Source organism: Stenella coeruleoalba (assembly GCF_951394435.1).
Source record: "Stenella coeruleoalba genome assembly, chromosome: 18".
Classification (NCBI taxonomy): domain Eukaryota; kingdom Metazoa; phylum Chordata; class Mammalia; order Artiodactyla; family Delphinidae; genus Stenella; species Stenella coeruleoalba.
The window spans coordinates 69589348-69603488 of NC_137164.1; the positions used below are offsets into that span (position 1 = coordinate 69589348).

The 14141-nt window shown below is 42.4% G+C and overlaps 1 protein-coding gene across 6 annotated transcripts in view; it reads left to right on the top strand.

Annotated features, from left to right (window-relative positions):
• The window catches only part of TPP2 (tripeptidyl peptidase 2), a 68361-nt gene that overhangs the window by 29306 nt on the left and 24914 nt on the right, over positions 1–14141 (top strand). For all 6 annotated transcript variants that reach the window (XR_013824843.1, XM_079902903.1, XM_079902904.1 and 3 more), the window contains exons 9-16: positions 2792–2919; positions 5506–5605; positions 7110–7258; positions 8988–9103; positions 9638–9806; positions 10525–10682; positions 10988–11064; positions 12987–13093. Coding sequence is in view for 5 of the 6 variants with exons in the window: in XM_079902903.1 (XP_079759029.1) it covers positions 2792–2919; positions 5506–5605; positions 7110–7258; positions 8988–9103; positions 9638–9806; positions 10525–10682; positions 10988–11064; positions 12987–13093 (1004 nt within the window). In the remaining variant the exon portion in view is untranslated. The remainder of the gene's footprint in view (positions 1–2791; positions 2920–5505; positions 5606–7109; positions 7259–8987; positions 9104–9637; positions 9807–10524; positions 10683–10987; positions 11065–12986; positions 13094–14141) is intronic.

Sequence of the window (14141 nt, forward strand, 5' to 3'; positions counted from 1 at the left end):
GGTCACACTGCACGTGCCCTTGCACTCCTGGACGGCCATTTTACACCTCCTTTTCTCCTCGGAGCCTTTCAGCAACCTCCCCTTTCATTCCTCAGCTGATGTCCTCACGTCTTTCTTTCCCAGAGAAAACAGAAGCACTCAGAGGGAACCTCCATGCCCTTTCTGTGACCTGTCTGACCCAACCTTCTGCCTTCCCTTGCTCTGTAACAAAAGAAGTGCTGGGATCGAAAGCCACTCAGGCACTTACTATCTGGCTCTCATCTCCTCTTTCCTCAAAGACTGCTCCAGCATCATCCCTCGCCTTTCCTGGGTTGTCATTACTACACAGACATGCTCTAGTACCTGCTAGCTTTAAAATTAACTTACTAAAAAACCTCTTCATTTCACACAGCCTTCACTTACTTTCCCAGCAAAACTTAGTTATTACTTATGTTCACTGTTTTCCATGGACATGTCTCACTGCCCCACCCCATCCATGCCTGTGCCGTCAGGATCTTCCTGCTGCCAAGTCCACTGGCTTAGCCTTGACTTCATGTTGCCTCACCTCTTTGTCCTTCATAGTACTAACTTTGAAATTACCTTATTTAGAGTGTTTACTTATTGATCACCTCTCCCCCACTCCCCCACCACACCATCCCTATACACCCACCATCCACATACACCCACCATCCACATACACCCACCATCCACATACACCCACCATCCACATTCACCCACCATCCATATACACCCACCATCCCTATACACCCACCATCGCTATACACCCACAATCCCTATACACCCACCATTCCTATACACCCACCATCCCTATACACCACACCATCCACATACACCCACCATCCACGTACACCCACCATCCATGTACACCCACCATCCATATACACCCACCATCCCTATACACCCACCATCTCTATACACCCACCATCCCTATACACCAGACCATCCCTATACACCCACCACCCACATACACCCACCATGCACATACACCCACCATCCACATACACCCACCATCCCTATACACCCACCATCCACATACACCCACCATCCATGTACACCCACCATCCACGTACACCCACCATCCATGTACACCCACCATCCCTATACACCCACCATTCCTATACACCCACCATCCCTATACACCACACATCCACATACACCCACCATTCCTGTACACCCACCATCCCTAAACACCACACCATCCCTATACACCCACCATCCACATACACCCACCATCCACGTACACCCACCATCCATGTACACCCACCATCCATATACACCCACCATCCCTATACACCAGACCATCCCTATACACCCACCACCCACATACACCCACCATGCACATACACCCACCATGCACATACACCCACCATCCACATACACCCACCATCCACATACACCCACCATCCACATACACCCACCATCCATGTACACCCACCATCCATATACACTCACCATCCCTATACACCCACCACCCACATGCACCCACCATGCACATACACCCACCATCCCTATACACCCCCCATCCACATACACCCAGTCTTGTATATCTCAAGATTGTATTTATGTGACATGCTGAAAAAGACACAATGACTGGAATCAAGAATGATGAGTGGTTGCCAGGGCTTAGAAGGGAACATGTAACTACAAATGGACAGATAACACCAGGGAGACTTTTTAATGAGGTGCTAAAATTATTACTGTGTTTATGGTGGTGGTTGCACAGGCTATACATGTGTTAAATCTCGAAGAACTGTACACCAAAAAGAAAGTCAATTTTACTCTATGTTAATATAAAAAATAAAAATTTTAAAAAGTTAAAAAAAAAAAACCTTAATTTTCTCAGATCACTGGTACTAAGTCCCTTGTGGGGCAGGAAAGGAATGTCTCACAAGTACCCTCTCTCTCAGTTGTTTCATCCATGAAGGTAATCTCGCCCCTTCTTCTCTTGCTTCAGTAGCTTGATTACCTCAGTATATTTCTTTCTCTCCTTTAACATTCCTTCTTTTAAAGTCTTCTTTCCCATTCTTTCCTTCACATTTATCACTTTGGAGTGTCCTTGGCCCTTTACCTTTTTTATATTGACCCCATTTTCTTCCTTGTGGTCTAACTTTGTCTCCTTTAATTAATACCAGTACATTTTTCTTATTTGCTGTCAAGCTCTAACCAGATTTCTTATATTTTAAATCCTACATTTAAGTTCTTCTTAGTGCCTTATTTCCACTTTCACCTTTGCCACTTGTCACAACTGTGTGTGTGGATTCCCAAGGAGTCATTTCTGAATACTTTAAGTGGTAGATGGAGGTGGACCCCTGTTGTCCCACCACCCAGTCACTGCCCAATGGTTCAGTCTTTGCTCTTGGTCCTTTTGTAGTTTATTTTCCCCACATATATTCAGTTTTGTATCTAGCATTTTCCCCATGTTTAACCTGGGGGCTCCTAACTCCTTCCCTCCACTAAAACCCAACGAGGGTGTATCTCTTGGGATGGCTGTATCGTGTTCCACCAATGGTGGATGTGCCGAAATTTACTTAACCGTGCGTTTGAGCGTAGTTTGGTGTTATAAACACTGTGGGCATAGGAGCTCAGCACTTGTAGTTTGAGGATGTCCTGAGTGATTCTAAAGCACCTCTCCTGATCCATGACCACCATCTTACTTATGCTACTTAGAACCCTTGTTTTGGTTTGTTTTTTCATATACACCATGTTTGAAAATATTTTCACATTATGGTCATATAGTTCTTGAAAAGTGGGACAGTTTTATATGTTCAGCGGAATTGTCTGTCTCTTTCAGGAGAATATGTGAAGTAATTAGTGAAGCTGTGTGGAAGCATAACGTAATTTATGTTTCAAGTGCTGGGAATAACGGCCCCTGCCTTTCTACAGTCGGGTGCCCAGGAGGAACCACATCAAGTGTGATAGGTTAGTTTCCTGTTTTAGAAATAGACTTAGAAACAAGCAGGCAAAAAACCTCAGTTCATCCAATGTTAACTGTATCTCTACTCTATGCAAGACACTGTGAGCCTTAAGTAGATCCTTAGGAAAGTGAAATCTAGTAGGGACTTGCTGATCTAGAATTTCCCCTACAGCAGCCTGGAGTAAGGGGTTTACTGGAAGTACAGATCCAGGGCTGTGGGATTACAAATGTGCAGTTACCTCTGCTTTGAGAATTTGGGCAAGGCTTTCTGAAAACAGTGTGAGAATGAGGATTTTAATAGGTAGAAATAAGCAAGGGAAGGGCTTTCCAGGCTAAGTAAACAGCATAAATAAAGACACTTGCTTCACTACTTACTTATAGTGTAGGGCAATTTATTTATAGTCGCGTTTCCTCTTTTAATTTCTCTTGGAACATGCAGAAAGATTTAGATGTAGAGGAAGGGAGCTTCATTATTGTGAAAAGCAGTTGAATCACATTTGTTCTATGAATGTGGCTTTTTCCCACTCTTTGGTCTTCAGGATCTGATGCAGTGTTGTTTCACTGTAATCTAACGGGAAAAAATGCCTGTCAGCGGGAGTTGTAGGAGCGCAAAATTAGTTGCAGTCATAATATGAAAATAATCAAATTAACTTCCATTATAGTACAGTAGCTGCCGCCTTGTGCAAAACCCCCCTCCACAAAACATGAAACCCAGCCCTGATTTTTTTTACTAAGATCATGAATGAGGAGGATGAATTGAGAGATCCCTTACGTAGTAAATGAGGCCTAAAGTTTTTTGGTTTATTTTTAAATTTGGGATCAAAATAAGGCTTACACCTCTTAACATTTGTGATTGGATGCATGACTATAAAAACTGGTCCCAAACAGTTTTTCTGGCGTATCCATCAGTAACTGAACAGATATGTATATATCATAAGTGTTATTATAGTTGTAAAGATATTATTGATGTTATAGACACAACAAAATTTGGGCATCAAAGCTTAGAACAGAAACTGGTCCTTTTGAAAATGTTTCTGTTTTGAAATATCAGTGACCTTATGTTTATAGGACGTGCTTTTATTTATAGCTTGTAAATTTTAAGCAAGGTGTAGCTTGCTTTATATAATTTGGTTTTGTTTTTTTGCGGGGGCTGCGTCAGGTCTTTGTTGTGGCACCTGGCATCTTCGTTGAGGCATGCACGACCTTTTTCGTTGTGGCGCATGGGTTCTCTCTAGTTGTGCCATGCGGGTTCCAGAGCACGTGGGCTCTGTAGTTTGCGGCACATGGGCTCTAGTTGAGGTGCACAGGCTCAGTAGTTGTAGCACACGGGCTTAGTTGCCCTGCGGCACGTGGATCTTAGTTTCCAGGGATTGAACCCACGTTCCCTGTGTTGCAAGGTGGATTCTTTACCGCTGGACCCCTTTATTGTAGTTTGAAACCTTTTGATTCAGTAATTCTGTTAAATCATGTGTTAAGATAACAGTGCCTGCCAGTGTGATACATCCCTTGTGTATTCCAGATCTCTAGATATTTTTAAGTACACAAATTAAAATGAAACAGAAAATAGACCTCAAAGGTATCTAATGATCAAAATACACTGCACTGCTACAATGCTCAGTATTTTGTCATTTTTTTATCCCCAGTTTCACTGAAAATTTTATACTAAATTTTACAAAACAATTAGTTTTATGTGGCAGCATCGTTAACCTGAGTCCTCTTAACTCACCTATTTTATCTAGACTTCTGCTCCGAAGATGTGTGTGTTGTAAAGAAGAATGAGGAGCTGGTAGGCTTCGATTCTAAGTCTTGTCTCTGCCAGTCATTTCCTTTAGTAAATTTTTTTAATCTCTCTACGCTCTGCTTCCAAATTTCTAGAATGAAGGAACTGAGTTTGATCTCTATGTTCTGTGATTGCAGAGTCTAACTAGTTTGCATCTGCACATTTATCTAAAAGATTGTATGTAGGACTTCCCTGGTGGTACAGTGGTTGAGAGTCCGCCTGCCGACGCAGGGGACAAGAATTCGTGCCCCAGTCCGGGAAGATCCCACATGCCGCGGAGCGGCTAGTCCCATGAGCCATGGCAGCTGAGCCTGCCCATCCAGAGCCTGTGCTCCGCAGCGGGAGAGGCTACAACAGTGAGAGGCCCGCGTACCGCAAAAAATATATATAATACTAAAAGACTGTATGTAGCATGTTATATGCTTGTTATTTACTACAGTCATTTTTGTGGTCATTTAAAAATGAAGACCAATCAACTGATTCCTTATCTTTCTAAAGTTATATTTTTAAAATTTGAAACACATTTCTCTTTTACACATAGATACACTTTTAGATACATTATTATATTTAATCCACATAATAATCCTGGAAGGTATTTTTATATACAAAAGCATACCACCTAGTGTAACATCTGGCATGTAGTAAACTTGCCTTGGTTATTAAATTTTCTTATCTTTCCATTTTGTGAGAAAGAACTGTGGTATCGGGAGAGTAGGCGATTTACTAGGGTCACACAGCCGAGGGAGCAGTGGGTTTAGAATTAGGATCCCTGTCTTGTGTCCTTTTGTTAATGACCAGATCCACTCCACAGGTGTTGGTGCCTACGTTTCTCCTGATATGATGGTTGCCGAGTATTCTCTGAGAGAGAAATTACCTGCAAATCAGTACACGTGGTCTTCTAGAGGCCCCAGGTAGGTTGAGAGTTGTACGTGGGACTATTACAAATATTTTGTTAAACTGCATGGTGGGGAGGGGTAGAGTTTTGGTCATTTTACCGATTCTTTCTATTGGTTTTTGCATTTTCATTTTGATTAACAATCTCGTTTTAGGGGAACAGGTAATTAAAGAAATAAATTACAGTTATTTCATTGTTAGATGTATGACATAACTATTCTGTTATAAATTTTACGCCCATGTCTACAATCCTTCACTAAGAATATGTAAGGTTTATGTAAGGAAAATTTTATTTTTTTATTTCAGTGAAAGTTTTATTTACGTTTTATGGAACCTATTTTTAGAACACTATTTCCAACACCAGAAATGCTTTATGATCAGCCACTTTAACAGACTAGTGGAAAATTAATAGAGAGTAAGGAAGTAGTCAGAATTCATGAGTCTTCCCAGTTATTTGTTCCAGTTACCAGATATCAAGGTTCAGTGCAAACATTGGTAGACAACATAGACAGTGCAAAGAGAAAAGTGGGAATCACCCTAAACCTCATCATCTATCGTATGTATGGGTGAGATTTCGAAGAACATCTTTTTAGTCATTACCGTGTGCGTAAGTGGAAGCACACATGACTCAGGCACTTTTATAACCTACTTTTGTCACTCGGTAATACAGTGAGAACATCTTTACAGGTCAACAGATATTTACCCAATAATATTTGTTTTAGGATAGTCACTAGGAGGGCTGCTACCAACCCGTTGCAGGAGTTGTTTGCATTGCTTTCAGTTGTCTGTTAAAATGTGAAACCAAATAGCCCCAATATTCCTAGCCAGGAACAACGGTAGTTGTTGAGCTGGTGTTTGGTGACGATGCAATGGTGAACTCTATGGGCTTTAACTCAGCAGACCCTGCTGGCTCGAGTCCAGCATGGCAGCCATTGGTCACATGAGAGTCTGAACTGAGCTGTGCTGCAAGTATGAAATGAACACCAGATTTGCAAACTTGGTACAAAAAAGAATGTAAATTAACTCATTTTTTCCTATCAATTTCATGTTGAAATTATAATATTTTAGATATGTTGGGTTAAATAAAATATGTTACTAAAATTAAGTAAACCATCTTTTTGTTAGCTTTTTTTAAATATGGCTTTTAGAAAACTTTAAATGCCATGTGTGTCGTCCCACATGCTTCTCCTGGACAGCGCTATTTTAGACTTTGTAGACAAGAGGGTGCTTCTGCTTATTACAGACGCGAAAAGTACATTCATCAGGCATCTGAGCAGCGACCCTCATTTACTGTCCTTCTATAAAACATACTTGATACTATGGCCTGCCACGTGTAAGCCCAGATACGCACACACACAGACATTTTGTCCACTTATGAGGGAAAAAACTGCTGCGTAATAGTGAAATAGCCATGACTGCGGATAGTTCGTGTGTTGTACTGTAATTTATTTGGCCAGTGGCCAAAGGCCCTGTTTATCCAGTGTCCACCGTCGTAAGCAGACTCTAACTGCTTTTGTTCAGTGCTGATGGGGCCCTTGGAGTGAGCATCAGCGCCCCAGGAGGTGCCATAGCCTCTGTTCCTAACTGGACACTACGTGGAACTCAGCTCATGAACGGGACGTCTATGTCTTCTCCCAACGCGTGTGGAGGCATCGCCTTGATTCTGTCAGGTAACGACGTTGCTCACCTTACTACCGTTGCTCAATTTCCCAGTGAAACGACAGTGAGTTGTTGGCTATTCCACGTGTACTTCAGCCACAATTTCATTACTTTTCTTAATAAGATAGAAGTAACATGATAAAATGGATTTTAAAAGTATCATTTATACTTCATCTTGGTCCTGGTTCTAAAATGCATGGTTTATGTATAAGCTTAGTTAAGTAGGTGTGAAGTATCTAGACAATTTCATGTTCATAGCATAAAATAAAGTCAGATTGTGGCCGTGAAAAGTAATTGAATAAATTTCTCTTATTTCAGGCAGATATTTTTAATTCCTGAATTTCTCAGGGTGAGAAAATGTGGTACAACTGGGAATGTCCTGGCCCAAAGTAAAGTTTAAGGTGGAGAATAGTTGATGTGATGATAATGATTTGAATGTATATTCATTCAGCAAGCATATTCATTGGCTGTTAATGACTCTTAAGCATTATTTTAGCTCTGGGGCTAAATTAGTGAACAGAGCATTAAAAATACCTGCCTGTGTGGAGTTGATGTTAAAGTTGGAGGAGAAACAGACTGTGAACAAAATAAAAAATGGTTACTGTTACACGTAAGAAGACAGTGAATATCGGCGTGGAGCCAGCGAAGCCGACGGGGCACTAGGCTGGCGTGCGAGAGGCTGCTGTGGTGTTGGACGGGGGGCGTCGGCCCTGACCAGGGCTCAGCGTCCGGTCAGCCCGGCGGGCCTGAAGACCCCTCCCCAGCAGCGTCCCTCTGGTCAGATCCCAGGCTCTCCACCCACAGTCCTGGTCCTGTTCAACCTTGCCGAGTATCTCAGGGTCGCTCGCGCCTCTTGTCTGTGGCGCGCTGCTCTCTTTGCCTGGAGCTCCTTTCTGCCGTGTCTTGGCCTGTGTGTTCCCTGTGTCTCCTCTGATAGACACTACTAGGGATACCGACTCACGTATCTGTTCTCATGGAGCATCACCCTTTCGTGGATTCTCACACAACGGTCACCTTCTTGATTTGCTCTCAGAGCGCCGTAGCGTTCCCATGTTCGTTTTGCTCAGGGCTTACTCTCGTAAGTGTCTGCGTGTTCAGTTCTGGAGGGGTCAGGAGTGCGCTCTTACTCATCTTGCGCCTCTAACATCAGTCGTTATCAGAAGGTGGACAGCTTGGCGGCCTCCACATCCTACCCAGAGGAGAGTCAGCCCCAGCCTCGCTGCTCCCTGGCATTGCCAGGGAAGCTTCTAATCAGTGGCCATGCCTGGGATCCAGTCTCAAAGGTGCTGATTTAATTGCATCGGGACCTCACATCTTTCTGGCTCCTTCCAGTACCCTTGGTGTTTATAATGTGCACCCGGGTTGAGACCTTGTGCCAGTGACCATGTTGTTTGACCAGCAGTAGTTTAAGGAAGGTGTCATTTGAATGCCTTTTGGTACTTTTTGCTCAGACGTTCACATTCCCAGTGCAGAGCCCGTGTTCATGCCGCTACCTAGTGGGCACACAGGAATTTTCGTTGAATGAAGTCTTTGCGTTAACACAAGCAGCTTGAGTCAGACTGTTTGTCAGTTTTTTGTTTTTTTTTTTTTAATAAAAAAAGATTTAAAAGTGAGTGTTGAAACACAAGACGTTAAAACCAGAGGATGTATGCGCTATCCATACTAGTGAGCAGAGAGTGTTTCAAGTAACCAGCTCAACTGATGGACACTACTTTCTTGTTTTCTGTTTTTGGCTTTTAGGTCTGAAAGCTAATAATGTTAACTACACGGTTCATTCAGTCAGAAGAGCTCTCGAAAACACTGCAGTGAAGGCTGACAATATAGAAGTGTTTGCCCAAGGACATGGTATTATTCAGGTATTGTCGTTTGTACGAAAAAAACGGGTTGTAAATCAGCAGGATAATATTTCAGTGATTACTGGATAATACTCCTATTATAATGATGATTGAGTTTTTCTAATTGATTATATGCCAGAGTAGTCTCTGAACTGTAAGCAGAGGGTATGAAAACAAATTTTGTACTTAAGACAGATTGGTGAGGCTAAGGTGGAGAAACATAATGGACATAGGACATGTAGAGGGTGGAGTTCACGGCAGAGCAGCAGAGGGCAGAAGCCGGCCAGTCGTAATGGCATGTGGAGGTTTCCTAGCTTCGTCATTTGGGAGTAAAGAGGGTGGAGTGGAAGGCGAGTCCAGTGGCTAGACCAGTGTTTTGTCCAGTGAGGTAGAATTGCCCTCCTAAATGGGGTTTCCGTGTAGGTCAGAAAGGCGGATGGAGAAACTGACTTTTTGCTTGTACTTTGCTACAATGGAAAAGAAATTGGGGATCTGCAATAAAGTACTTTCTTGACCCAACCGTGTATATCTTACTGTTTGTATTCTCTTAATTAGGTTGATAAAGCCTATGACTACCTCGTTCAGAATACATCATTTGCTAATAAGTTAGGTTTCACTGTTACTGTTGGAAATAACCGTGGCATCTACCTCCGAGATCCTGTTCAGGTGGCTGCACCTTCAGATCACGGTGTTGGCATTGAACCTGTATTTCCAGAAAATACTGGTGAGTAATAACTGGACAGTAAGCTGATGTGCTCACATTTATGCTTTGAATGAATTGTACCACAATAGAGAAAATGCTGTTTAGGCTAATGTTCTAAAGAGAAGACAGGAATTGACAATGTTATTAATTTGTATTTCATAGAGGTGTAGGGGACACTGATGGCAATTAGGGATCCTGATACAGTGGCAGTTCAGTTGGCAGTGTGTCTACCAGAAAAACAGTAGCATGGGCCTTTAGGGACCTGGAGCTTTTATTAAATTGTGGATAGTAAAGCATCAAATTCCTTTTCTTTCCCACTTTTACTACTTGGGTGTAAGAGTTTTTGGTTGGAGAGTGGGAAGCAGAAGCAGCCAGGGAGAACCCCAGCCCAACGACTGTGAACAAAATTGTCATCACTGTAAACTTAGGAGTCTTTTCTCTTAGTCAGATTCTGTTAACTGTATGCAGTAATGAAAAATATTCACTAAAATGGTTTGTGTTCAGGTTGTAGCCAGCCATGTTGGGTGAACACATGAACGGATTCCGAGCATCCTAAAATAAATGTGAGGGAGGTTCTGTGGCTCTTTTATGTAAGCTGTGTTTCGGGAGCCCGTGCCTACTGGATTTTACAGCCAACCACATGTATCTGCGGAATTTTCTTGACAGACGACAGAATGTTTTAAAATGGAAGAAAAGGAAAAAATAACTAATCTTTACTTTTTGGTCTTTTTAACGCCAGAAAACTCTGAGAAAATATCCCTTCAGCTTCATTTAGCTTTAACTTCGAATTCATCATGGGTTCAGTGTCCCAGCCATTTGGAACTCATGAATCAGTGCAGACACATAAACATACGTGTGGATCCCAGGGGCTTAAGAGAAGGATTGCATTATACGGAGGTATTTATTGGGATATCTTCATTTTTACTTTCTTTAGTCTTTAAAATGTGTAGAAGTCTTTGTGTAGCAGTCCATTTCCCCATCAGTCTGAGTAAGTCAAGGGTTGTCATGGGTGTATTTGTCCAGGCTGTTTGCCATTAATTATGTGGCCTGACATCAGAAAATTGATGCCAACTTGTACTTAGGACCTTTACATTTTAATCTTAGATTAATTTATTCGCTGAGTAGATTCACCCTTTTTTTCTTTTATTTTCTCTTTTTAAAAAAGTCTGTTTATGGATACTGACACTTATTCCTTTTTCAAGGTATGTGGCTATGATATAGCATCGCCTAACGCAGGTCCTCTGTTCAGAGTCCCAATCACTGCAGTTATTGCAGCAAAGTAAGTGCCCAGTTACCGATAGCTTGCTGTTACGTGTAATTATGTAATGGCTGTTTATGGAAATGGGGTGAACTTTTAAAGGATCCGTAGGCCAGAACCAGGTGACTGGGTTTTGGTTCTGTTCCTTGCTTAACGTTCAAGGTGGTGCGTAGTCAGTCACGGTGTTCCTTGTTCACAGTGAGGATAACTGATAGCATGTGTCACCTGCCCTCCTTACACCTGATTCAGAGGCTGTTTTAGCCTTCATCTGGCCTGATGCCTCGGCAGTGTTTGACAGTGACTTTGTCCCCTCCCACCCCCGGCCCAGATTCCCCCCTTATCTCTGGGATTACCATTATCTCCTCGTTCTTCCGCTTTTCCAGTGCCGTTTCCAGACTCTTCCCTTTCCATCTTGTCTTCTGCCCCAGAATGAAGGAGCTCAGGACTGATCACACTGCTTGCTGTATAAAGTACCTCAGCGGCACGCCCAAGGATCGTGCTGCTTAAAATAGCAAACAGTGGCCCTTCACAGCCAGTGTTTCCCGCGGCTCCATCAACAAATTACACGTTTCCACGAGCTCACCAATGCTGACCCCCCCAGTTTCCTCAGGACGGGTGCATTTGCACAGCTGATTTCTCTGCTTCAGTTTCCTGTCCCTTAACTTAATGACCAGGTGTGTTCTTGGTCATCTCTGGGTGAAGGGAGCCCCTCCCTGCCGCTTCATGGCACTTTTCACTTGCCTGTGGTACAGACTTTAGCTAGTGTGTTGTCATTTTTAATTCACCACATTTGACTGTGAGCCCACGGAAGACACGGGGACTGCATTTTACGTGACCCCATATGGAACCCATTGTACAGAATGTACGAAACAAATTATTCAGTACATGAAAGGCAAGATGGAGATGAGAGTACTGGAAACAATAGAGAACTCTGAGTTAACAGCTTCTATCGAGTTAGTTGCACAGTAATATTTAATATGCAGTAGGTCTCAGCCCATATGAAACATAGGATGAAATTGAGGAGGTAACAAGTGACACACATGTGAAAAAATTGCGGAACAGTTAAATTCTCAGCCGCACATTCCCTAGAAGTCCCGTAGGAACTTCAACAAGGTAATGTACAAGATTCAGGAGTGGGCTGAGACCTCATGTGCTTCAGGAAGCTTTCCCTGACCGCTCCTCGTGAACCAGGAACCTTGCATCTTTTCCACTAACGCTTCCTGTCTCCCCAGAGAATATTACGTTCAACGTCCCTGTTGGGTTTTCCATCCCCGCTAGATTGGCTGGGGAAAAGGAAGACATTATATTCATTGTTGTAATTGTAGCACCTAATAGCAGTGCCTCAGGTATAGTAGGCACTCATTAAATGTTTGTCATACTGACTAGAATTTGTCCTTAGTATGTACTTTAGGTTTCTGGGTTGGGTAATTATACATTTGACCTTTATGTTTCACTGATCCCTTACAAAAACGCTATGAAAGTACTTTCTCTTCTTTACTGTGTCATTTATGGCATGGGTGCATTTTGAAGCTACGAAAGAGGTTAAATTTAATATCAGTCTCAACTATAAGGCAGTATCAGTGGCACAAAACATTGCCTTTGATTTTAATATTTTGGACTCACAGTAGTCCAGATTCTGGTAACTGGAAAATCCTGTGAATGTTGTAGAATTCCTTTAACCAGAAAAGAGGGAGCTGTGTGTCTGACTTCAGACAAATTATAAAGCAAACAAGTAAAAAGCAGAAAAAGCATCTCCACAGTGTATCTCTGCTAACATGTTGCAAAACTGAGATGACATTGTGCATACTGTTTTGTTACCAGCTTTTAACTCCCTGTGTTCATTTCTCATGAACTGTTGAAATCTAGAGTACCAGTGGGCTTATAATATAAAGCTTTTTTAATGAGAGTGTCATGTTTAATCATTTATTTTTATTAATTTTCAGAGTAAATGAATCAACCCATTATGATCTAGCCTTGACAGATGTACATTTTAAACCTGGTCAAATTCGGAGGCATTTTATTGAGGTTCCTGAGGGTGCAACGTGGGCTGGTGAGTAAAGTTAATGTCTTGTCTTGCCCATTTACCTTTATGTGCATTCTATCTCTGCTCTGGTTATGACCATATAAAGTTCATATACCTGCAGTAGACTTTTCTCACAACAGTAATAGGTGTCTGGCACTGTAGATTTGCTGTTAGGTTCAAACCTTTTTAAAGATCTAGTTCTATTTTGCATTGGTTCATATGTCAGTCATCTATCTAGGCCAGGGGTCTCCAACCCCTGGGCTGCGGACCCGTACCGGTCCGGGGCCCGTTAGGAAGCGGGCCGCACAGCAGGAGGTGGGCGGCGGGCGAGCCAGCAGAGCTTCATCTGCCGTCCCCCATCGCCCCCCATCTGCTCGCATCACCGCCTGAACCGTCCATCCCCAACCAACACTCCCCCCCACCCCAAGTCCATGAAGATATTGCCTTCCACGGAACTGGTCCCTGATGCCAGAACGGTTGGGGACCGCTGATCTAGGCTATCTTAAGATGTTTTAATAGGATTTTAATTTGGTTCAGAATAATGCCTTCTCCGTTCATGATCAGAGTCAGAGTTGCATCGTGGTACAACTCAGGGCTTCCACTCACATAGGCCCAATGGTTGTGTAACATCTAACTCTAATAAAACGTATGCTAATCATACCAAAGAATAAAGATCTATAGTTAATTCATATTGAACATGATGTCTGTTTACTGGTAAATGTCAGTGATTATAATGCCCTAATTATGATTTGTTTAGGTTGGGTATTGAAAATAATTAGTTCTTTGGTTTTTTTGTGTGTTTGTTTTTTGTTTTTAATAAGAATTGATCAGATCATCCAGAATAGAAGTAGCTCAGAGCATTTAGCAGTCTTTGATTAGATATATACTGTGGGAGGTGGAGGGGGTGGGAGAGATGTTGGTCAAGGGCACAGACTTTGTTATAAAATGGAAAAGTTTGAGGGATCTAATGTCCAGCATGGTGACTGTACTTAATAATACTGGGTTGTATACTTGAAATTTGCTAAGACGGTAGATCTTAGATGTTCTCTCCACCAAAAAAAATTGGTACCTATAT